At 38.8% G+C, this 25,091-nt stretch overlaps 1 protein-coding gene across 14 annotated transcripts in view; it reads left to right on the top strand.

Moving 5' to 3' along the window:
• MAST4 (microtubule associated serine/threonine kinase family member 4) overlaps positions 1-25,091 on the top strand; it is a 319,996-nt gene that overhangs the window by 213,213 nt on the left and 81,692 nt on the right. For all 14 annotated transcript variants that reach the window (XM_052776790.1, XM_052776788.1, XM_052776787.1 and 11 more), the window contains one exon: positions 20,399-20,487. In XM_052776790.1, coding sequence (XP_052632750.1) covers positions 20,399-20,487 — 89 coding nt within the window. The remainder of the gene's footprint in view (positions 1-20,398; positions 20,488-25,091) is intronic.

Below are 25,091 nucleotides of genomic sequence, written 5' to 3'. Positions count from 1 at the left end.
TGGGTGGGCTGGACTGAAAAGATTGAAGTGTGTGGGAGCTGTATGAAGGAACACGTCCTGCTGAAGGTGCTGTTGGAAGACTGTAGTGTAGTGGGAGGCAAAAGTGTCCCACTGGCCTTGTTCATGTAGGCTCTAAGAAATGATCCATAGAGCTGCTCCTAGGTTTTATCTTGTAGGTAGATAGTTGGATCATTCCAAAACACAGTACAGGAATGAAGTAAAGCACATGCACTACAGACAAGCAGAAGATCGGGGTCCAGGAGCTAGAAGAATATTGTATGTGGCAGGAACACCCAGTGCATGCTAGAAATCCAGCACCCTATTGAAATGAGCTGTTGCTGAACATAGTTCTAGTACAGGGGTAGTGTATGCCTGTAGAATGTTAGACTATCTGCCAAGTTTTAGATGATCTGAAGTTACATTTTAAGCATTATTCTTTTTTTACACAAAGGTGTTGCTATTCTAATAAAAATACATGTATTAAACATGCATGTAACAGAAGGTACAAAATTAGGAAAGTCAGTGTAATTACCCTATTTTATAGAAAAGCACATATGAAAAAACATTTTTTTAGTTATGGACGTTGCTAATCATAGAATCATAGAATCATTTATGTTGGAAAAGACCTTCAAGATCATCCAGTCCAACCATCATCCATGCCCACTAAACCATGTTATGGAGTACCCCGTCTACGCGCTTTTTGAATACCTCCAATGTCAGAGGAGTGATTAGCATTTGAGAACTTCATTACACAGTGACCTCTTTGGAGGCACAGTAGTAATGCACATAATGGCACACAACCAAAAGCGAGGATGGAGTCACAGTTTTCATTCTAGTTTTCATATGTTTACAGAAATTTCACCTGAACAGTTTGTGCTGTCAAAAATAATTTGTTCTTCTTCTCTGCAAACTTGGTATTTTTACAAAACCACTTTTCTGATAGACACCAAGATTCTGTAAACATAACACTCATAAACCACAAGTGGATCACTTCACTTACCACTAGACGATAGCCATCCTGAGGGCAAAGGCAGCAAATATCAACACAGCTTTTCAACATAAGAGAAGGCAAGTTAAGTATAGGACTTCTACTTCAAATACAGTAGAAGTCCAAGTAGTTAAAATACGACTCTTTATATTACGATTCGGAAGGAATGTGGTGCTTTATGTTCTTAGGATAAGAAGTGTGCAGTATCAGATTTTTTGTTTTTTAAGGCATTTTTTTTTTAATTGTCACTATTTTGTGAGAACAACTCCAATTAATCTACTTACTTCTGCATTTATTAGGCAATGGATTCTTTATAAGTCCTGTGAAAAGTGAGGGCTACTGTTGCCTTATAAAAATCTTACAGAACAAGGGAAATTGATATGGAAGGTAAATTTGCTCCTGGCTTTGACTTGGCTACAACTATGAGGGGACTGAAGTAGATTTTGGACCTGTCTCACATTTTTTTCTTTTTTTTGAATCCTGTGACAGTGGTGTTTGCAAGGCATAAGATATGTTCCAAACAAAAGGGAAAACTGCAGAAATGGTGGTTTTATCCTTTCTGCACATCACTTCTTTGGGCATACTTCTGCTGTGATGCAAATAGAAACCTTAAATTAGCTAATGGGCCGGATGAGTAGTGAGGTGATTACTCTTCCTGATGGCCAAAAATTGTAGCACACCCCTTTTCTGTCACCTCACTTCATCCACACCCTATTCTAACCTGTCAGAGATGTTTGTCTCATCTACCTGTTATGCCTGGGCTTTTGGACTGTGTAAGCTCTTTCCACCAGAGGCTGTCATTTGTTGTGTTCGTATGATGTCTAGAACAATGAGTCGTAGCACTGTTACATATATAAGGAGTAATAGTGCTTCTTGCCACTGGGCTTTTTTGCATGTTGGACCAAGTGGTTTTGTTCTTGAGAGTAGAGAATCTGGGGTTTTCTCTTTTATGACAGATCTTCCATCAAAATAGTTTTTCTTTAGAAGTCTTGGAACAAAGCTGACCTCCTCCAGTTTTCCAGAGTGTCTGCAGATTGACTCCATTGCAGCCTTAAGGTGGAAGGCTACAGTCTGAAATCATCGTACGGTTTTCCACAACAACAAAAATCCAGTCATTACTTAGTTTTAGATAAAATCTAGAGTAAGAACATCTAAAATAAATTATCATTTATTCCAAAGACTTTTTCAACCAAAAAGCACCATTGTAGTGGCATAGTTGGGTTTTTTGGCTGGGAGGAATACCACATGGCTGTAGGGACATACACAGGAGTACCTACAATTTTCTGTTTTCATATGCCCTTCTAGAAGAAAAATGATATATAGAAAACAAAAGCTGCAGATTATTGTTTCACATACTTGCTGCATTTTAATATTGGAAGAGAAAATATGCAACAGCGTTAATGTACTTGGTGAGTTTAGTGGTTACTGAGATTTTCAAGCAAGTGTATAATGTATGATTAATTTCAGTTGATTTGATCTGTTTGAAGTAAGCTGGAAGGCACCTTACTGTAACACTCTAAGACAATAGTTTTGCTTAAGGCTTATTGGATTTATTTTTTCCTTCTGTTCTCCCAGCACAGTGAATTTATAAAATGACAATATTGAACTATACTGAGTACTTTTTCTATTGAAAATTTTGGTATGTATCTTGAGGGTATGATTTAGTTGCTTGGATGTGAAAATCTGACTTCTAATCTGTACTGTGGCTGCACATCCCACCTGTTTGCCTCAACAAAATCAGTGAACTTCCATGCTTCTCTTTGCATAGTCAGTGGTGATAACCTTCTGAAGAGGTTATCAGTATAATTTACCTACTTTTTGTACATGGCCTGTGATTTGATAAGAATTTGATTTGTTGAAGTGGATAATTGTGTATTGCTAAATTTAGTCTCAGAACACCCTCATTGCACTTTATTGTAACAGACCTTTTTTTGTTAGTTTGGGTAGTTTTCAGTAGCTTAATTCCGTTGGAAGACATGTGGATTTTAAATTAAGGATTGGTAGAGAAAACCTTCAGGTAACCAGGATTTTGCTTAGCACAAATATGCTGTCAAAATGATTGAACTTTTTCTTTAATTAGCTTGTTGAGATCTTGAAGAGCAATCCAGGACTGAAGAAAACACATTCAGTTGATCTGGGTTTCCAAATGTTCGGTAGGTTTTTTCACAAGTGCGTGCTTGACTACCCTTATGCTCACCAAAAGCAGTGATCTCTAATGATCTCACATGGTTGGCAGCCCAGATTCATCTGCAAACCAGCACTGTGCCCTGCAGCACCATACTGGGGTGTGTGCTTCGCTCTGACTGAGATCATCATCATTTCCTGCAGCAGCTAGTTAGCCTAATGCCGCGTAGCCTGAGATGTGACAAAGTCGCAGCATGAGGTGATATGGCTACAGGCTTTTGGGCTATTAAAGCTAGACTTGTAAAGGATATGACGTGTAGCTTTGTATCACATTGCAGCATGATTCCTGTCTCCACTACTGACGAATGACATGTTTCTACTTTTCTACAGTGATAAAGTGTGCTGGGAGACATTAGTGAATAGGAATACCAGAATTTGTCCTTTGGAGAGAGTGACTACGTTATCTGTTTTAAAGATATGGCTAATGTAACATACTGAATAAGTCAGAATTTAAATGCAGAATATTATTTTCTGGAGTTATTACCATAACTTGTTTTTAGAGCTCTGAGTGGGTGATGTGTCAGTGGCTATCTGCTGAGCTGTGATATCAAACCTATGAGTATCAGTAATGTAATGTTCAGTCCAGCTTCAGGCTTACGGAAACTCTTGGGAGTTTAACAGATTTTTGCAAAATGATATTGTACCTCTCCTATGTTAAATAGGTGTGAAGCTGCTAGTCTTGTGTTTGAGTTTACTGGGGGTGGGGGGTGGGGTAGGGCTTTAAGAGAGCAAGGTATGCTATTTCTCTGAAGAATATGAAGAAATAAAGAATCTGTGTCAATCAGTAAACACAATCATGTAAAATCTAATGCAACGCTTTGGAAGGAAGAGATGATCAGATTATATTGCTATTTCATCAAATTGTGGGAGGAAATATGAATTGTTGAATGCCAGTTTACCAATTAGATTCTTGAGGAGTTTTTTATTGGTCACTTTTTAAAATGTAATTGTCATTACTTTCCTGTATCAGCTAAATTTATGCTAGTCACAGTGAGGCAGGAGATTATACAACCCCATAAAAACAAGTCAGAGCTCCATAATCAGTTTAAGCTAGGTTGAGAAAACAGTCACTTTTTAATTGGTCACACACCCATATGTCCATCAAACTAGTTGTCCAGCCCTTCTAAACTGTGTGCTACCATTACCTGCACAGACTTTCTTGAGGTTTTGAAAGACTGAAAAATAATCTTCATTTAATGTTTAGTTATACATTTGTAGAAGGGAGATTATTAAAAAGCATGTGATTATGTTAACATCTATTTATGTGAATGCTTTATAATTTAATTTATGTCTTCAAAGGTAAAATCTGTTTACATGTGTAGTGGTAATTTTTGCAGTTACTTTTTGAAGAAAGGATAATCCCAACAAATGTCTCTACTCTTTATATTCGAGACATTTGGGGAGTGGCTTTTGCTGACAATGTTTTGTCTTTCAGATGTATGCCTACATTTGGCTTTCAAGCTGAACATAGTCTGTTTGAGGTCATTTGTAATGATTATTTGAAAAGCTGAGCTAGCCTTATGTTAATAGAAAGTCTAATGTTTGATTAAACCACTGAACCAAATTAGAGGTTTGAGGCCTCTATTTTGCAAAATCCAGGAAATGAAGGATTAATGTTCAAACTCTCAGCATGTTCTTCCTTACTACTGAGAAGGTTAGAAGATCACAGAATGTTATGTGTCGTAGTTCCAATTGAACCTGTCTCCATTACATCAAACAGACAGTATGTGGAAGTTGTGTCAAAGCAAGTTTTCAGTGGAACAGACTAGTTGTGTGTTGAAACTACTGGATTCATCTTAAACTGTAGAGTCAACTTTCATTTCTCTTCATCCACGCTGCTTAAGATGACTGGTAATCTGCAAGACTGCTTTCTGTGGTGGAATCACTGGTGTGAATCTCAGAATAATAATGATGACGGTGTAACCTTGTGGCAGTACAGCTTACAGAAATGTGTGGACAGTCTTGGTTTTAGCTTGTCCACATAAAACTTAATTGCTAGCATAGTAGTATGTCTTAGAGAATTTGAGGAATGTAATGTGATGTGGTGGTACTTTAAGACATAGTTGAGGAAAGGGGGAAATTTGCTCATTATGGATCCCATTGTACTGTTTTAATGACAATTTGAGCGTTTCTTAGGTCTAAATCCAATGAAAGTCATAGGCACAAACTGTAATGCAGACAGTTGGGATCTGTGGAAGCAAAAAATGTGAGAATTTTTCTAATTTTTCTTGTAAGTACATAAGCTCATGTCTGAGATAACAGCTTTTGTGTAATTAATCATTTATAAACAGCAAAGACTTATGTAAAATTGCTTTTTGTAGGAGAGTTCCAACTCTCCTCCTTGACAGCTTTGACACAAATTCTCTTTCAAATTTACTTTTTCCACCATCATGTGTCTGCTGTCCTGGACATTGCTGATCTGAGGTGGAATTTTAACTGAAGTTAAAAAGCCAGATGGAGCTGTTCTTGCAGGATTATGAAGTCTTGAGATTTTTTTAACAATATAATGCTAGAATTCTTGCAGGGATTGATGTGTAAAGAAGACAGACTGTACACTGAATTGTGCTGTCCAACTTTGTTGTGTGTGTCCAAGCCAGCGTTCCTTTTTATTTGGAATTCATTACTGCTGTGTAGATTTTAGCACTGTCTTTTCTAATGCTGAAGTGTTCATGGATAGAAGTTAGTTTTTGTCTGTTTTTAGATGTTTAGGGTTCATGTTAAATCTCTCCTTTGCCAAAATATGGCTTGAAACATGAACTTCCAGGAAAATGGCCAAACAAACCCTAAAGAAAAATCCAAACCCAGCAACAACAAAACCCTGCCCTCAAACACTGAATACTTGGAGTTCTTGAGTCGTTTTATGAATCCAGAAGCTAGAACTTCAAGAATAACTGCATGTACTACATCATACAGCTGTAACAGTTGACAACACATTCATTTTGGTTTCCTCTCTTTTAGTTTGCCTGCAATCCTGCTTGTATTAGAGTAGATATTGTTTAAACAGTTAAGTTTAATACAGATGTATGCCAGCCTGTGTTGCATAGTTTGACAGGCAGCATTTCCTGTAGCATCTCAGGTTGTTCTTGTTACTGCCAGCAGCACTGCTAGATCGGGCACCTAAAGCTATTGCTGCTGTTGGGTCAGGTAGGTTGTAGGCTTTCATAGCTGTGGACAGTGAGTTAACCCATTTGTCCAAAATTAAAATGTTAACTGTAATTATCACTGCTTGCTTTTTTGTCTCAATAGTGGATGTTGCTTTACTAGTTGTTTTATGTGATGCTTCATTCTTGACACACCAGGGTGAATTAAACAAATCTTCGTTGTAAAATTGTTCCTCTTCACAGTATTAGCTCATAGCCATTTGCACACTATAAATCATATCCTTGCACTCATTTTCTTCCTTTTCTTCTTTCTTCTACACTGAGTCACTGGCATTTGCATTCATGAATCCTCTGTGACCTACTTCTATTTGTAAACAATTAGTACATTACTTTGGTAGTAAAATACTCCTTTCCTGGTATGGATGGGGCAAAGTATATGCAAAATTTGTTTTTATAAATTGCTTGTATACTCTGATGTGTTTAAGATGGAGTTAGTCTTTTCTCTATATCCTTGTGGGTTACTGTATCATTGTATAGATTTAAGTCTTGTATAGAAAAGTATACTAGGGATAAAAGTTAATTTTAAATTGTCATTTTACCTTGTTTCTGTGTTTTTGGATTTTCATGAGAAAATAGGGTGTTACTAGCTACTGAAGGGAATCAGGAGAGCTATAAATGAAAAATGAAGCTTACTTGGTCCTGAAAATTCCAAGTTTCTGTAAAACATTACTCACAGAAAGAAGTCTTGGTAAAGACAAAGTATGGATGGATTTTGTGGACCAGGTTAATTCCTGGAGGTAAATTTCATTTCATTAGAGCTCTACTTGAAGACTTGTAGCGTTGAATGCCTACTGTTGTTTTTTGCTAGGAAAATGCTACTCATTTTCCAGTTTCACTCAGCAGATTTTCATTAGATGTAACCATGTGGATAAATTTTAAGGTCAGATTGTGTTATAGTTGTGCTGAATCACCAGTTGTGGGAAAGAGCTTGAAGTATACCATTGCAGAGAAGAAAAATTCCCCTCTTCCTGCATAATGTGTCATCTCTTCTCAGAGCCTGTATGAGAGATTGCAACCCTGCGCTATTGTGTTTTGATCTCCAGAAAACCTATGTTAGATAGGCTTAAGGGATTCTAAAGTTATACAGTATTTCTGGTTCAGAGATTTGGACACTTGGATCATTAAAGTGACATACAGCATGTCAGGGGGAAGGGAACATTTGGTGGCATAACATGAATGCTTTATCAGTACTTATATGGGATGGCCTAGATAATTTGTTTCTGACCTCACTGTTTGAGTAATCCAGTCACTTGAAACGTACACCACTGAAACTTTTTTTAATACCGCAGCATACTATTTTTAATAGTATAAATGCGCATGTATATGTAAGTGCCAGGTCTGTGGCAGCAAACTGAAACACATAAATCATCTGATCTTTCCTGGCTTCTGTGGTGCTTGATGATTAATCATTACCTCCCCCCCCCCCCCCCCCAAAAAAAAAAAAAAAAAAAAAAAAAAAAAGGAGAATGAGTGGATGTCAGAAGCCTTGTGTTGTCATCCCTGCTGATGACTATGCCGGGATATGTTTGAATTGCTTCACGGGAGATTATTCAGATGTTCCCAATTACCTCACCGTGACTTTGCAGCAAAGCAGGGTGATCTGCATGTATAATAGATTGCTTTCCTCAGTAGGTGTACTGGCATGTAGAGCTGAAGTTTGCTTCCAGACCTACACACTGGGTTTTAAACAGGAGTAATGGTTTGAGCTATAGCTAGTCAGTTAATTTTGCTGACGTAGCTTTGTTAGTACACAATTACAGTTGAAGAAGAGAGTTTGTATTCTCATGGTTCATCTTTATTTCCATCTGGGAGAATCTGAACCAGTAAAAGACTTTTACTCTATGATGTAACTACATCTGTAGAAGGGAGAATATGCATGTATAATTGTATCAGTATAGATACACAGCTAACTTGTGAGTGTAGATACTGTATATCTAATAAAAAATTGCGGTGGCAAGAAGTGATTGATGTAGTTTCTATAGTTTTGTAAATGGTATCAGCTATGTGCCAGCACAGATTTCTCTTTTTTCTGTTAAATTTTTTGTGAAGCTTTGTTAAATAAAAAATAATAATCAACAGTTATGCCAGTTATATAAGCTCAGTTTTCATCTGGAAAAAGAAAGACCAGACATACAGGTTTTTTATATTGGTTATTTGTTGTTTTGCTATTAAAGGGATGTAGCTGTGTTTGGGAACTCCAAGGGAAAAAAGAATCTGATTTATTACAGCCCCATATGACTGATGGGGAATGCCACCTTGCTGGCTGCACATATGTGTCCAGTGATGTCTTAACGTTGTGACCATAGAGTGTTTGGTTGCTTACGTTTCAGCATGACTTTGCAGATGGCCAGTTCCTACTGAACAAACAGCCTCTTCATGAAAGCTGCTATAGCTGACATTAATTGACACCCTCTTCGGCAGGCTCAACAGACACCAACAGCTGAATGGGCATAATGAAAGGATTTCCTCCATGCCCCCCCCCCCCCCCCCCCCCCCCAAATAATGCTTCTAGATGCTTAATTATGATTTAATTAAAAAACTTTTGGTCAGCTGACAGTGGAAGGGAAGGAGAATGTGGGTCTCAGTAAAGAGAAGGGGGTCTTTTGTTTGCAAACTAAATTTCTGGACTGCAATGTGTGCACACTCAAATGTGGGGTACTGATTGTGCTGCCAGAGGTCTTATGGGAACAGACGTAGTTTTCAGGTTGAATGCCTCCTGCTTAATTGTTCATATGCAGGCTCCTAACCAGTAAAGGGCATAGTTTTCAAACACCCGTATTTTGTACTAAACAGTGATTTATTTTTTTTAAGTGTTTTCTTCATTTCCTTAATTCCAGTGTATTAACTGCTTAAGCACTACTGACTACTTATGTCCAAGCAAAAAACAGTACAGAATACTAATTTCAAAATGTTTATTACTTGTATGGAAGGTGTGCTACTTCAGTTGTATAATATTGCCTCTTGCCTCTTTTAAAAGTTCAGAAATAAAAGGGAACAGGACCATTTTCCTGTTATTTGCATTAATTCCTTTAAAGAAAGGTTAAAATTTATCTCATATTGCATAGTTTAAAATTAGGCATTTATTGCAAATTTTTGCAACTCTTACATGTGTATGAGGAAAGGAGAGAGAGAAACCACTGTACTTAATGCCAAAGTGCTGTAGAAGGGATGAAGCTCATTTCCCTTGTGTGTCAAATGCTCAGTAGCCAACTGTCCTTCATCATTGCAGTGCTTTGCAGTCTGTGGATGTGTATCTTCATTTCTGGTTCTCAAGAGATTAAATAAAGGCAGTGCTCAGGACCTTTTACTCTTACTGGAAGAGTGTGTCTGCTGGAGACTTGACATATTTGAGTGCTCCCCAACCCCCCACCCCAGCTGCAACAAAAGGAATTCTGTTTTTGTTGTTGTTCCAGAAATCCCTTTCAGAAACTTTCTGCTGAATTATGTTGCTTAAGGTGGTAGCTGGTGCAGCTATACTATTTCACCATCATTCCAGCTGTTTTTAATGATCGGTGTGGTCCCAGCATTTGGGCAGGAGTACATGGGAGGGGGAGGCTTGAAGATGTGCCTTCGCTAGGAAGCACTCAGTGTCCCTGTTTCTGTTTCAAAACTGTGCGAAGCATTTGCTTCTTAAGTGGTGACAGGCCTTATGTATTTAGGTGGGATTAACAGTGATTTTGGTGAATACAGGTGAACCCTGCTTATGCCTGTGCACGTGTAGGCTGTCATCTCTCTGATAACTATGTGTTTCTCTTGAAGATGTGAAGTTTATAGAAAAAGGAGTTTTGGTGCAAGAGGCGTAAAGGTTTGCTGGGTTGGTATTCATGAACCTTCTTATTCCACAAGAGATTTTTCAGGTGATGGAGGTTTCAGTCACAAAATAAACATTGATACGAAAAAGTGTCTTTTAGCTTTAGGATCCTGCCCAAGTAGGAATAAAAAAAGTCAGACTTTTGTTCCTGGTAGGTTTGGTCTGGAAATTTAGTTTTTCTTCAGTCAGGTGCATTGTTCTGGCATTGTCTTACCCATTCACCCCTTGAATCTTTGGTAGTATTTGCTAAAGATTTAAAGACAACACATTTAATCATCATGGGATCCCTTACAGTTTTGAGAGATTGAGAGCTACCAAATTTAGCAAGGGAGGAAAGGGGCAGTCCAGTCTGGCCTCACTATTCTTTCAAGTAAAAATGAATTGTTAGTATTTAATTGCAGGAGAAAGGAGTTGGGTATAAATACAAATTATTTTAGGGGTTAAACCAGAAGAGAACTATTGGGTTTGAAAGTAAAACCATGTAAAATCTCTCTACTTTAGGCAGCTCCCAATTTCCTACCCTTGAATTTTAGGATATGATTAATTTAGTTGTACTTTGTGATTATTTTGGGGGAGGGTTAAGGAAAAAAAAAAGCTCAAAACTCCTAAAAAATTATGAAATAATGTAGGGAAAAATATTTCTAGGAGCTTGTCTTTTAGTGGCTGTTCTCATGGGGAGAATCTCTGGAGTGCAGAGCAGAGAGTGTTTCATGTATGAAGGATACTGTGTAGACTTTTGTTTTAAGAACCCTCTGATTCTTTTTATGTCAAAGTAGCCTTGGCAACATAAATATTTTGATGAGTACAGATAAAGTGAGGAGGTTGAAAGGAAGATGAAGCACAACTTCTGCAGCAAGAAGCAGAGCAGACTTAATTCTTTCCTTCCCCCAATTGGAAATGGAGTGGTTGTTTCTGAGGTGTCTCCTAGACATCTACTGAGGTGCCAGGCAGACTTTAACCCTTTGAGACTTTATCAAGTATTAATACCATGCACACTCTTTCGGCCAAGAGAAGCACTCCCTAAAGCTACTCTCTGTGCTATTTGGGGAATGCTTTCAATGTTATGAGGAGGTCTGTCTGGCTTATCATCATGGCCCACTAATTCCATGATAGATGATGAGTTATGAACAGTGATGCTCAGAGCTGTGGGTGTTGGGAACAGCCACCAGCAAGCAAAAAGCAAAGAAAGCCAAGAGGTCATAGGTCTAAGTGGAAAACAGAATGAGAAAGCTCGGGAGAAGGTAGACAGGATTTCACTGCGGTAGGTATCTGGATAAACAGGTCTTCTGTCTCTAGTTTGGAGACACTCCCATGTTTTATCTTAATTCTGAACTGTGGTGGCCTCAGTTTCAACCAGAATTACAGAAAGCTCAGGGTATGTGCTTGGCTCCCTTGCTGTACTGAAATGGCCTGGTTAGTCCTCGAGTCTGGATGGATGTTGTTCAAAGGAAATAGGGCTGGAACAGGACCCATCTGTTTATTGGGTTTGTTCGGGATTTTTTGAAGGGCCAGACTGGGTCAAAATTGCCAGTAGGTGGGCTGCTCTGTTCTGTGTAAGTGTGGAAAAGGCTCTTGCTCTATACCTTAACTTCATCTGGGGGTGGAAGGGTGAGGAGGATATCCCCCAGCTACCTCCTCACCCGAGTCTGACTTCTTGATGTTGTGAGCAGCGGCTGCAGTCACAGGGCACCAGCCTAGCTCCCAAACTGGGGACAGAGCCAGAGGCAAGCACTGCCTGTGATGGTGTCTATGCTACAGCCTGGCAGACAGCACTCCAGCCTGAGGTGGAGTGGAGGCTCTAGAGGGAGGAGCAGCAGCGAATTGCATCCAGCAGCCCCAACTCACCTCCCTCTGCTCCCCACGCTCCCCCAGTTTCTCCCAAGCTGTTAACGAGCAAGAGGGCAGAGTGAGAAACATCCTGCCCCCAGCCTGACCACCACAACATGGTAAGAAATGTCTGGCTTCATTGTCTTATCCCAAGGGATGCACCAGAAGCTTGTAGTCTCGAGTCAAAATCTGGAGTGATCTGGGTTAATGTGAAACTGCTGGGGGTGGCCAAGAGCACAGTGAGACCTGTGTTTTAAACCACCTGTCTGTGCTGCAGCCTTGATAGGCATGTGCTCCAGTAAATAGGGTATTTCCTGTCTAATGCAAATGGTTTCTGCAGGGTTATCTACTATCCAAGTCAAGGCACTACTTCATTTCATTAACATCTCCAAACTATTGATGCTTTGATGTTCAGAGGTGTGATGTATGAAGCTTTTTTTTTTAAGGTAGCACTTGTTAAATATTATAAACCCATTACTGTGGTTCCTGATTATTACTATTTTTTTTCCAGTGAGGTGTTTCTGCCCTTTTTTTTTTTTTTTTTTTTTTTTGCATCTCCTGAATTATGTAGGATAAAGATAATCATACTTAGTGATGATTTAGGCCAGCCCTGGGTGTGTTTTCCTCTACTTCTGGTACTAGCTTCCTATTTACCTTTCTATTTTGAAAGAGCAATACTGGTTTATCGAGGAATTTAGTTAAATATCTCAGTATTATAGCAAATGTGCTCTTCACCTCATAACGGTTTATGTCCCTTCCCAGAACACAAATAAGATTAAAAAAGAAATTCAAGAAGCAGTGGGATTTAAATGATCCCATCGGCGTTTTCTCAATAGGTTGTATGATATGAAGACGCAAAAACTGCATTTTGTGGATAATGAAACAGAATTGCGCAGTGGGCTGGTTTATGATCCTGTGCGTTCTTTTTGTCTGCTCTCCGCTGCCTGCCGGCTTTGTGTGCGTTACAGACTTTATCTTGTATGCAGCTATTTTGTGAATATTGTGCAACTATGGAGTTAGTAGTTAGCTTAATACTCCTTTTTATGTTACATAATTAAATATTTATCTCTATAACAAGTTAAAACTGAATTCGTTGTTTTAGGAAGGAACAGAACAGGTAGAAATACACCATTTTAGTTCTTCAGAAGAAATTCAGATTTCTTGAAACTGCTGATTTTCTCCTGTGTGAGAAGAAGAAAAATGATGGATCAAAATTGCTTAGAGTAAAAGTGAGAGCAGTCACTGGAGTTAAATACACTGAACACATATCTAACTAGCAAGTACAGTTGAGAAGGTGTAATGAAGGATCTGTTTATTTGTTTTGTAGTACACTAGTGGGGTAGAGATTGAGAGGCCTTCTACAGAGTAAGAAGTCTGTCTTTGCGACAGTCTTTCTCGGGTCCAAACAGCACAGATTTAGCAGATATTTTTGCATTTCTCTGATTTTTCTTGGCAGATATTTTTGCAATGATGCTGTCTTGCATGCATTTGAGCCCTGCAGGCAGTCCATGCAGGAGGTCGTCATGCATCCAGTTGGCTGCATTTTATTTTCCCTGCAGATTTTCGTAGAAAAAAGAAGGAAAAGACTGAGGTCTCCTTTTTTGTATGGTTGAGGAATGATGAAGTTCTGGTGGCATGCTGGTAGGTGGTAGTAATGTTAGGGAAAAAGGAGTTGGACACAAATGCATGAGTACCTAGAGAGGACCCTTAGCTTACGGTCCATGCATACTTGGCCAGTAGCCAAACTGAAATGCTCACTGTAGTGTTGCAAAGATTCAGGACAAACTCTGCCAAACTAAGGCTGCCAGCAGCTCTGTACTTCATCTTGGTGTGTTGTTTATTATGTTTTGACAGCACTCTCACTTCTTCAGACTAAAACTGGCCTCATTTAAGTTGACTAAACTTTAAAAACAGAAGAGTAAAACCTGAACCCGTACATTACAACAGTTAAGACTTAAATCCCAAGAGCTTTTTTTTTCCCAGCTCATTAAAGACTGATATGGAATAATTCCTCATAGAGTGAATAAATAGAATGTTTGGCTGTATGTGTAATGTTTTAAATCTAGGATTATATACATATGTTTATAAAAAGACATATATACATTTTATACATGTAAATATGAATGTATATATGTATATGCTTATATACATATCTATATGCATGCAGCAAATTTGGAAAGTGTATATGCAGACATACAGCCTAGTAAAAATATATCAGAAAATAATGCTAGGTGATACTAAACGGATATGAGTGTGGAACATTGAAAGCCATTAAAAGAACACAAAGAAAATTCCGGGTGTTACTGATGGTATGTTTTACTTGCATTCAGATGGTTTGCATATTTCTCTCAATGATTGTAGCACCTCGAGAATTTACCTACTTGAGTCTAGGAAATAATCTCTGCAAAATTGTAAACCTTTGCTTCTTTACTCTTCAGTCTCCCTTAGCTATGGGGTAGAACAAGGCAGCAGAAAATACAATCATAGAATGGTTTTGGTTGGAAGGGACCTGAAAGATCATCTAGTTCCAACCCCCCCTGCCATGGACAGGAACACCTTCCACTGGACCAGGTTGCTCAAAGCCCCATCCAGCCTGGCCTTGAACACTTCCAGGGATGGAGCATCCACAACTTCTCTAGGCAACCTGTTCCAGTGCCTCACCACACTCACAGTGAAGACCTGCTTCCTTACATGTAATCTAAATCTACCCTCTTTCAGTTTAAAGCCATTGCTTCTTGTCCTATCACTACTTACCCTTGTAAAAAGTCCCCCTCTGGCTTTCGTGTAGGCTCCCTTTAGGTACTGGAAGGCTGCTATAAGGTTTCCCCAGAGCCGCCTTTTTTCCAGGCTGAACAACCCCAACTTCTCAGCCTGAATAGCACTGACTAGAGCGTGTGGATTTTGCTCATGTAACCTTAATACCACAGTATTCAGAGAAGAACATTCTTGGTTGATTCATTTTCTTTATAAAGTGATCAAGGTGTGAAACTAACATCAACTGCAGGCTGTGTGTTACTTTGACTTTCTAGATCAGGAGATGCTTCATCAAATACAAGCTTAAAGGCTCCTTTTGACAAGGAAGCTGCTGCAGCATCAGCGTGCGTCATCTCTTCATGGCAGCTCATTTTTGCATTCTTTCAAGTTAATGTCCCACAGAACTTGCCTGGATTCTGGAGAGCTGGGAAGTACTCACCAAACTGCTTTTTAATGCAAAAGGATTCTTTTTCTTTAAAAACAAAATAAAACCAAAAAACCCAAAACACAACAAGCTAAATTCCTCACTTTAAATGTTTTAATTTTTTTTTTTAAGTCAGTGCTGCTTGCACTGTTGACTCTTCAGCGTTGCTGTTCATGAAGATAATAAGTAACTATGAAGTCACAGGTTAGCTTGCTTCATAACAAGTTAAATATAACTGAAATATAACTTAAATTTAACTTTCCTGTATAAACAAAGAGGCCACGTCTCAAGTCTTACTAGGCACAGCATGTTCCTCCTGAGGTAGTTTTCAGCTATGCAATTTTAACGCTAGAGAAATTATAACCACGCTTACTATCCCTAGAGTGTTTATGGGAGTGCTTGTCTTGCATTATTAGTCTCTCTTGTGTCTACATAGTCAGGCTTTGCATTCTGAGTACGGCAATAGCTTAATTTCTCTGTACCTGTATTAGCAATTAAAACATTTTGTCTACAGCCTCTCTTAAACTAGGAGTTGTCCCTTTTTAATCTTTACCTTCAGCTAAACCACTGTGTTACACTGATAGCAAAATTAAGCAGTGTTATGGGGTAGTGCTGTGCTCAGCATAGCCTGTGAAAGGTGGTGAACTGTCATAAGAGCTTACAGTCCAAATCCATCTTCATTACAAGTGTAAATATTAATAATTGAGGATGCTGAAATGAAATCATTATAAATGATTAAAGCTGATGCCAGATTTCCCATGAAAAGCATGGCAAGTGGTAACCTCTGTCAAAATAGCCTTCTTTCCCTACTTTTTTGGGGGAAAAAAAAAAAGGCAATTAACCTTTACTGCCAGTAATTTGCTCACATATTAGCTCTTGTTCTGAGGAAGAAAATTCCATTTCAGTGCATACCTCTTGCAGTGTTTACCATTTCTTGATTACTCTATCAGGAAACCTGCATTTAATATTTCAGCTCTGTATGAAGTACTGCCTGTCCTAGAAGAACTGTATTTCTGCTTCAACTTTTTATTCTATTTAGTGTTTCCAAGAGCTTGTGGAGTGTAGCTCTATTTTAATGGCCATACTAGTACTTTTATCTTGTGCTTTGCTAGTTTCAATCTAGCAGTTCCCATCATCTCTGCCCCAATGGCTTTTGCCTGGTATGGGAAGAATTGTGGCTATTTAAGGAGCAAGGTAATCAAGCTTCATGCAGTTGGATTGCATCTTTCAGCAGCTGTAGTTCATCCTTGCTTTGTGATTAACAAAGTTGAGCACAAGGCACTTCTTATGTAGTGTCCTCTATTCGCTTTATCATGAGTACTTCTCATGGGAAGCGTTGATCATCTGTAGCAGATGGAGGAGGAGAAGTGACTCAGAGGTTAGTGTGTTGGGCCTGATACTGGAGCTGGGATGAAGGAGGAATTCACCAGCAGTGAGACGTGGTGAGAAGTCAGGATAGGGAGGAGAAGTGTGAGTGGGCAGGAGTGTCAGTGGTGGAGAGCAGGAGGTAAGGCAGAACCTGTCTTGGGGGGATTTGGAAACCAAATAAGAAATTACAGGTTGGATTCCAAGATAAGGAACAGTGCCAGTAGTCCAGGTCTCTACTGATAGAGTGTAATGCCAACTACTTCCAGATAGGTAGTCATCCAGGACTGCCACTTTAAGTTGTGGGCAACAGACTAAAGTCCAGGAAGGATCTTCCTGGGGCAGAGAAGAAGATGAAGGACAAAAATTGTAAACTTTCTATTCTGTTTAAGTTTGTGTGCACCCCAAAGTTTGATTATTGTTGAACATGACTGATTTTTTTTCCCCCTTTGTTCTCCCCTACTCTTTTTCTCATTGGAAAAAGATGGTTTTCTTTCTCCTTCCTTTTCAGTGCTCTAAACCCAGTGTCGTATCTGCTTCCTGTCTTGCTAGTCTCTTCTCTGTGCCATGCAACCTGATCACAACATGAAATCCAACGCTTAAGAGAATTGCATTTTGAGGGTGTAGCGCTCTGTGGTTTACCAAGGTTTATGTTTCCCTAAGTTAAAATCCCTGTAGACTGTTCTGCACTGCTGTAACTTTCCTGCAGACAAAGAGGCTTTGTTTCAGGGCTGCCTCTTATCAGTTGGTTTAACTTGTCAGACTTGAATGGGAGAACAGTTTATGAAGACAATAGAAGGGGAAAGTTACTTGATGTGTTCAGAGATCTAGGAAAAACTATTTTGTCTGCAGAATGGCTTTAACTTCTGGGATTGTTTTGTGTATGGAAGATTGCTGTTTCAAGGCTAAATGCAGTAGAGTAAGTGATGCTTTGACACTTCCTCAGTGTGACCTTGCTTCCCATTTGTGGTATTCTTGCAGCTTAGATCATCTTTCAGGGTTCCCTGAAGATTTTTCTTTTTTCCACCCACAAAAAGCCTCTTCTGTAATAGTATTATTCTGGGGAAGGAGTTGTGTTTCACAGATTATACAAGATAGATAACGTTGTTTCAGAATCTTTGTGAAACAGAACTGAAAAAACAAAGCTACAGCAAGAGTTCTAGGATAGATTTTGTCCTTTCATGCAGTGATTTGCATCTTACCTTAATGGTAAGATAAATAGAGGAGACTTCGTATTTTTTATTTTCTATTTCTCAATAGAACATTTCATTTGTGTGATAAAAGATAAATTCTCCATATAGCTGCAGCTGCGTCTGAGCAAATAGCAAAGACTTTTTTGAAATGGCAGTTGGGGGAAAGTTTTCTCATTACATAAGATCTTGATACTGAAGGTACTGCTATCGTACTCCCCAGAAGTAATTCTTAAAAATTACACCTCAAAAATCAAGATAACTTGAATTAGATATCTTTGATAATGATTTGTAAAAGGTGTTGCACTAACTTCACCTGAAGAATGTGAAGTTTGAATTTTAATGTAACAGTGAATACAAGGTAGTCATTTATTTACATAGGAAATTATGGCAAAAGTGCTAAAACTCTCAATTTCTACAGATCAGGGCAAATGATACTGATAAACCTGTATCTAGAATTGTCTTTGTAACAAAATCAGTGAAGGTTGCCTAGAATTTGTTGAAAGTAATGTTTGTTTTGCTGAGAACATATCCAAGGATTAGGTGCTTAAAATGTATTCCCTCCTTGTGACAGGAGATGTGGTGATCCTTTATATCCCAAACTTCAGCCATGCAAAGCTGCTTTAAAGTCCCGTAATTGGGTCTCTTAACCCCAGCCTGCACCACAGATGCTGAAGTGATATCCTCACATCATCATGGATAGAAGCAATCTGTGTGTCCTTTAACGAAGGTCTAATGAATACAAAAAGTTGCCACTGGGACCAGTTTTAGATTGGAGAATTGCAAAGGAACAGTTATTCAAGCTTTTAAAATCAAGTGTAGCAGATGAAGTGAGGCTTGTCATAGTATGATACAAGAAAAGTTACAAGAAGTACAGTGATATTGCATGAAGCCAAAAGGAAGAATTTGGACCATTCTTAGATAAGAGAAGAATTGAATATGACTCTTCAGCTGGACAAAATTTAAAGATCGGGGAAACAATATGACTTCGAAATTGTTGTCTAATGAAATATGGAATATTTACTCAAGTTCCATCATTTTAAAAGTAGATTAAGTGCTGAGTATGTTAAAAATACTTGTACAAAGCTGACCTTAATCTAGACAGATTCCTAAAAGCACATGTATATAATTTCACATTTAAAAAGTTCTCCCTGTTTGTTCAGCTTAGAAGTTGTGGTGTAGGTCTTAAACAAGTTTTGACTTTTCCAGTGCTCTAAATGTGAATCTTGCAATTATTTTGTGCTTTCTTTTCTTATATAGATCTGCAGGAATGACAAGTATATATTCATGAGTTAACTCATTGTTTAATTGATTATAATAATTGATATGGCAATTCATTGTGCAATTCATGCAAATGAACTTTGCATTAAACAGTGGGGAATGGCACTCTTGCTGCTTCACAAAAGATTTTTCAAGGGGAGATTGGTCTTAGTGTTTGACTTTTTTTGCGTAATGCAGGTATCTTCCATATTGCTTTCATACTCAGTATTTCCTCTTTTTCTTTTTTATTTTTCTTGTTTTCAGTATTGCTTTGGATTTCTTTTGAATCTGTTTTACTTAGCTGTTTATGCTATTAGACTCTGTCCTTTCTTTTGCATTTTGTTCAGCTTATACCATATCAAGACTAATCAGTCATGCTTTCTGGCTGTTATATAGAGATCATAATGTTACAAAATTCATCTTTGGAGACATCTGCAAATATGATCTGAATCTGCTTCTGTTGGAACCTACTGTGTTAATGAAATGGTGTTATGTATGAATTTTTTTGCTTTTAGTGGTTTTGAGTTTTTCTAAAACTTTACAGAAAAAAATTCTGGTTGCAGTGCTGTAAACATTAGCATATGCGCTTAAGTTTATACACAGTTACGGTTTCTTTGACTTCAAGATACTCTTTTCCTTGTGCATGAATGTTTGCAGTGTTGGGTATTTATGTTTGTGAGAATATTTATTATAGTAGAAAGAGGAAGAAAGAAAAACAATTTTGCCTACAAATATTTAAAAACTGTATGATGTATTCAAGAAAAATATCTCCTTTCCCAAGTTTAATAGATGCGTTAATTTACTATTTATCTCGCCTAATGATCTTGTGATATGGGAAATTAGTGGCTTTGCAAATGAAAAATGCATGAGTAAAAAAATGCGTTCATCTTCTTAGGCATCATCTGTTCCATTGACAAAAGGCACAGATGTGAAATTTATGTCAATAATTAGGTTTATAATTATTGTAGCATTCTCAGATTGATAAATCATTGCTCTTTGTAGCATGCCATTTGCCGCTACAGTCCATGCAACAGAAATAGGTTTAATCATTGAATGGTGATTCTAAGCTTGAGACTGTTTTTCACATTATGCTTGTATATTTTTATGTATTATAAAAAGTATATGGCGGAGAAACGAGCTGCAGTCAGGGAAGAACATTTTGTAAATGACTCTACAGGGGAGTGCTGGTCTTTGCACAGAATAGCAAACGTGCAAGCCTGAAAAGTATCCATGGTGTATTTTCTTTGGAAACTGCTTTGCCATTATCCAGTATGATCTTAGACTTCCTGGACATGCCTACAAAAACAATCAGTCTGATTTTTAATAGGAGACTGGGAAGTAACGGAACAAAGTATCAGAATCTCAAAATGTCCATATTCGGTACATACTGTATTTCTGATGCTGATGTTGTCTTTCCTCTCTTTTTGTCCACAGCTGTAGAACAAGCAACAGGAAGAGTTTGATGGGCAATGGCCAGTCTTCAGCTCTGCCTCGGCCTCATTCACCACTCTCAGCTCATGCAGGTGATTTTATAACTATGCTACTACTGCTATTATTAAATTCTTAAAATGTTTATGTGAGGAAAGGAAAGCAGACGCATTCTCTATGCCACTACTCTTCTTTCCACTGTTTGTAATATCAAAAAGTTGCATATCATTCCATCCAAATTTCTGTTATGTTTAGATCCATAAATCCTCTGTTATGATGAGAAGCAGTCCAGAAACACCTAATATGGATCATGTATCTATTTTTTATTTCCCCACCTTGCATTCTGACATTCTGATGTCATTTCTTCCCCCCATCCCCTTCCCTTTCTGGGCCAAGTTCAGTGTGAAAACGATATAAAATAGTTTGCATACAAGGTAAAGGTAGTGGAGTCGCGGGTAGGGTATTATGTTCTATTCCTAGTGCTTTTGCTCCCTAGGATTTGTGGTGTTAGGCACATTGCTAGAAATTTCTGTGCTTCACTTACACAGCAATAAATTGATGATCGTTTTGTTTTGCTTCTAAAGCACCTGAAGCACTTAAAGATTGAATGAAAGACCATAAATAAATATTACATTGATAATGATTGTCTTCATTTTAAAAAGGAATATTTTTAGCATATCAAAACACATTTCCTCAGAGTTTTATTGTCTCTTTATGTTTTTTTGGGCACTGGCTGTAAACTACACGCCTAAATGAAAGCCCCACACCAATCCTTGTGTAGGCAATGACACTGAATACTTTGGAGAACTGTTCTCCAATGGATGCTAAAGGAGAAGGTGCAGAGTTCCAGTTGAATTTTTGAAGAGGATGGTGAGTTTAGTAAGGCATCTCCAGTTCTCTTGTGGAAGCAACGTTATTAGAGAAAATACGGTGGTGGTTTTCACTCTGAGCAGCAGGTTATCACAACCAGGAATCCAGACAACATGAAGATTTGTGAAGAGTTCAGGGCAGCAGAGCATTTAAAACAAGCAAACAAAGAAAAACACGTTGCCGTTTTAAAAACTGAAAAATGAAATGTTGGAATGTTTGGGATCCCTCTCTGGGTCTCCCAGATGCAGAAATTGCCCTTTGGAACACAGAATCTGTGGTTATTGTAGAAAGAGGCTTTAGTTGTGCTGTGCTGACTTGATGAAAGCAATAGCAATGCTTGCTGTGAGAACTAGCATGTCTGCTGCTATGAGTGACTATACCACCCGTTTGGAAACCGATGTCTTAGACCAACAATGCCTAACAGGCTTCATGAGTATGGAGTGACCAGCACGCATTACGTGGGACCTGAGTATAGGTTGTGTATTTGATAAATGCCGAAGAGTTCCTGTCTGGCAGTGGGCTCCTGCTTTCAGCAAGTTGCTTCATCTTTTTTGTATCGATGTCTCAAACCGTAAAAGGGGATTAATATTGCTGATGTCACAGGTGTTGACAAGTGGCTCTGAAGGTAGAAAACTAATACTATAAGGATTAAGACAGGTTAAGTGTAAGCCGTTCTTTTACTTAAACAGTATGTACTGTGTATTCAAAAACCTATTGTGGAAATTTGGCAACTTCTCCAGTTACCCAGGATACAGTACGTTCTCTTAATGCTGATACATTCTCCCAAGGTACGTGTGCCAAACACTTTAGCAGCTCTAGGAAATCTCATATATGTGATGAAAATTTGCATGTGGATGGCCAGCCCTGTTATTAGCTTGCCTCTATGTATAGTTAAGTACAGTAAATATTTGCAGAATCGTTGGCTTCTAGCTCAGCTGGCTAGTGTGCCTAGACTAGTGCCCTGAAAGGGCAATTTGAAATTAAAGTGTGCTCAGAATCACCCTTGACAGGTTTTCTGCTTTGTGTAGTGATCAATAAGATACTGCCTGGAATTGAGTTGATAGGCAAAAAAAAATTTATTTTTTTTTTTTAAACTTGTACTTTGAATTACTGTGAATGCCATCCTAATTAATGCAAATAGAGTTGCAAATTTTGTGGTTAAAAGCACAGCAAAGCCATGTAAGTTACAAATTTTCATCTACATATACAGAAGGGGTTCAGTGTGTCAAGTCTTTAATGTACATAAATTCTTGGTAATCTTGGTCTTAAGAGGCATTGTGGATTTTTAGTGATGCTTGCATTCTTGTGTTGTCAGAGCCACCAGGTCTTACCTGCACTGGCATCTGCACACTCAGCTCACCTCTCTGCTCTCTGTGGTGGCCTGTGCTGGAGGCCTGGTTTCTTGCGAAGTGCAGCAGAGGGATGTGACAAGAGACAGTGAGTGGTGTACGGCCTGCTGGGTTTATTCCTCTTGGCAGTCCTTGGCTGGGAGGGATTGCTCCAAGTTAGAGACCTCCTTGACTCCATTGAGAGAACCTGGTATATCTCCTGTCCAGCTAGATGATTTTAGGGTCTTTTTGACTATGCCTGGAAAGTAGCTGGGAATGGTGAGATTCTACTAGAAAAGTTCTCTATATCGTAAGTGTTTATTTTGCAGCCTGTGCCAGACCTTCTGCCAGGAGCATGTACTACAAGCTCCAAGTCTCAGGACTGGAGGTGACCCTCTTTAACACCTTCACATCTTTCTTATTAATGTTTGCTGTTGGAGGAGGAAACGATAGAAGCAGAAGAGGGAGAGTGAAACAAAATAGTTTCCAATCCTAGAGGAGGATGGAGCAAGCTAAATGTGCAGCAAAGTATCAGTGTTCGCATTCACTGAAAACAGGTTTATTCATTAGACTATCCTTGGCTGAAGCGTGGTAATAACATGCATTTTTGGCAAATCCATACTAGTAAGATTATGCAGAATATGGACATTGGAGAGATCAAGACTGTCAGCTTTCCTAGCTTCTTAAGTCCTGTTCATCTTCTCAGCATCTTTATTCATGCATTCAGAGCTATTCTCTTTCCACTTTTCTCTTCTTTGTTTCTGTTGTGTCTGTCTTCATTACATTGCTTCCCCCTTTAGAAAAAGCCTAGCATGCTTCTGTGAGTCTTCAAAAAAAATGAAAAGCACTGGTGAAGACATGTAGGCTCTGAGAGTTCCACTTCACTATCCTCTAGTCCCCTCTCTTACCTTCCACATTCCTTGGGGACCTCAGGGACCCTGTTCAAAATACAGAATTTTCTTCTGGTTCTGGAGCGAGGAGAGGTAGTGCTTTACAGGTCCTTTGTAGTACTTCAGTAGGAAGATGAGCTATTTTTAGCATAGAGAGTCAGAACACATTCGTCTGTCAGGCAGCTGGGTCCTGGTTCAAGTAGAAGTCTGTCTCGTGGTTCTCTTTCAAATGTGATTGGAAATGCAAGTTTGGGACTTATTTTAATATGCATGGACATAGTGATGTATACTTAACAGCATTTTAGGCCAGAAATTATAATACTCAATTATTTCTGTCCATATGCTGCAAAATAACATTTTACTGTCTTTTCATGTCTTGGAAAGTTACCTGAATTTGGGCTTGGCATGTCAGGCCAGCATCAGATTGCCCTGCCAGGGCCTATCTTCTGTTTTAAAAACAATCACATTTGCTTCAAGGTAAGAGTTTGGAAGGGAGATCTCTGAGGCCACTTTCAAGGTCTGGACATACTCTGACATCCTTTTGCTTTGGTTTTGGAAAGGAAGTGCCCAGAGGTTCCTTGTTGGGTACCTTCCTGATTCCATGAAACAGGAAAATGAAGGACATAACCTTCTGTGGTTTGAGTAATTCAAATGGAAAGATAGGTAGATTATGCATGACCCTGACTGCTCATGCCTTTTTCAAAAAAATAAACGTTTTGGCTTCTGGTTTCATACTAGCAATGCTTTCCTGTCAGATCTGTTTCTTTTAGGGTACTGTATCCCACTACTGTACTCCCTACTGTCGGGTTACTCCAGCCATCTCTGTGGAGAGACTGCAGTTGCCCTTACTGAAAATAATTCCATTAGATGCTATTATTGAAGTGGACTAGATTCTTGACTTCATGTTTCTACCATCTTAGTTGTTATTGCAGGTCCTTATCTCTTTATTATAGGCTATTCAAGCTCAAGGTAATCAAGATTGTCAGACTCTTCAAAATCCACCCAGGATCAATTTCTATTAATTATCATCTTGATAATCTTCAGTGTTATTCTGGGCCTTTCTTGTATTGTCCTAATAAGATCCTTGGTGTTGCTTGGGAATTCAGTGCCTCAGATGTATCTGAAGTCAGTATTTTCATCCCTTGTGAGGACACTGAACTCTGGACGAAACCCTTGCATGGATCTACAACCAACCTGTTCCTTTCTATGTTAATTCATTGCTTGTTGGGAGAAGAGGCAAAATAGATACTTAGTTACCTTTGCTTGCATCTCATACCTGAGATGAGTTTTATTTGGACCGCTAGTTTAAGCTACCTGTTTGGGTTCTCCCCCCCCCCCAAGACCTCACATCTCTGAGGGCAAAAAAATGCTCTGCATCCTGTGTGTCAACTGAAGCAAGGTGCGGGAAGGCATGTTATGAATCTCAAGGTGGAGCTCTCTTGGTCAGAGTGCACTGCATTAGCACTCGTGGCAATATCTCTGGCTTTGCTCAAGAATGTTTTCATCTTTGATATCTGTAGTGCGATCATTTAGAGGTCTGGCTGCACCTTTGGAAACAATGTGCCATTACTTCAGACCTCCTCAAGAGCTCATGTCGCTACTGGGTAATCA

This window comes from Harpia harpyja, chromosome Z (genome assembly GCF_026419915.1).
Source record: "Harpia harpyja isolate bHarHar1 chromosome Z, bHarHar1 primary haplotype, whole genome shotgun sequence".
Lineage (NCBI taxonomy): Eukaryota > Metazoa > Chordata > Aves > Accipitriformes > Accipitridae > Harpia > Harpia harpyja.
Note: the sequence above shows the minus strand (reverse complement) of the source record. Positions and strands in the feature narration are given on the sequence as shown.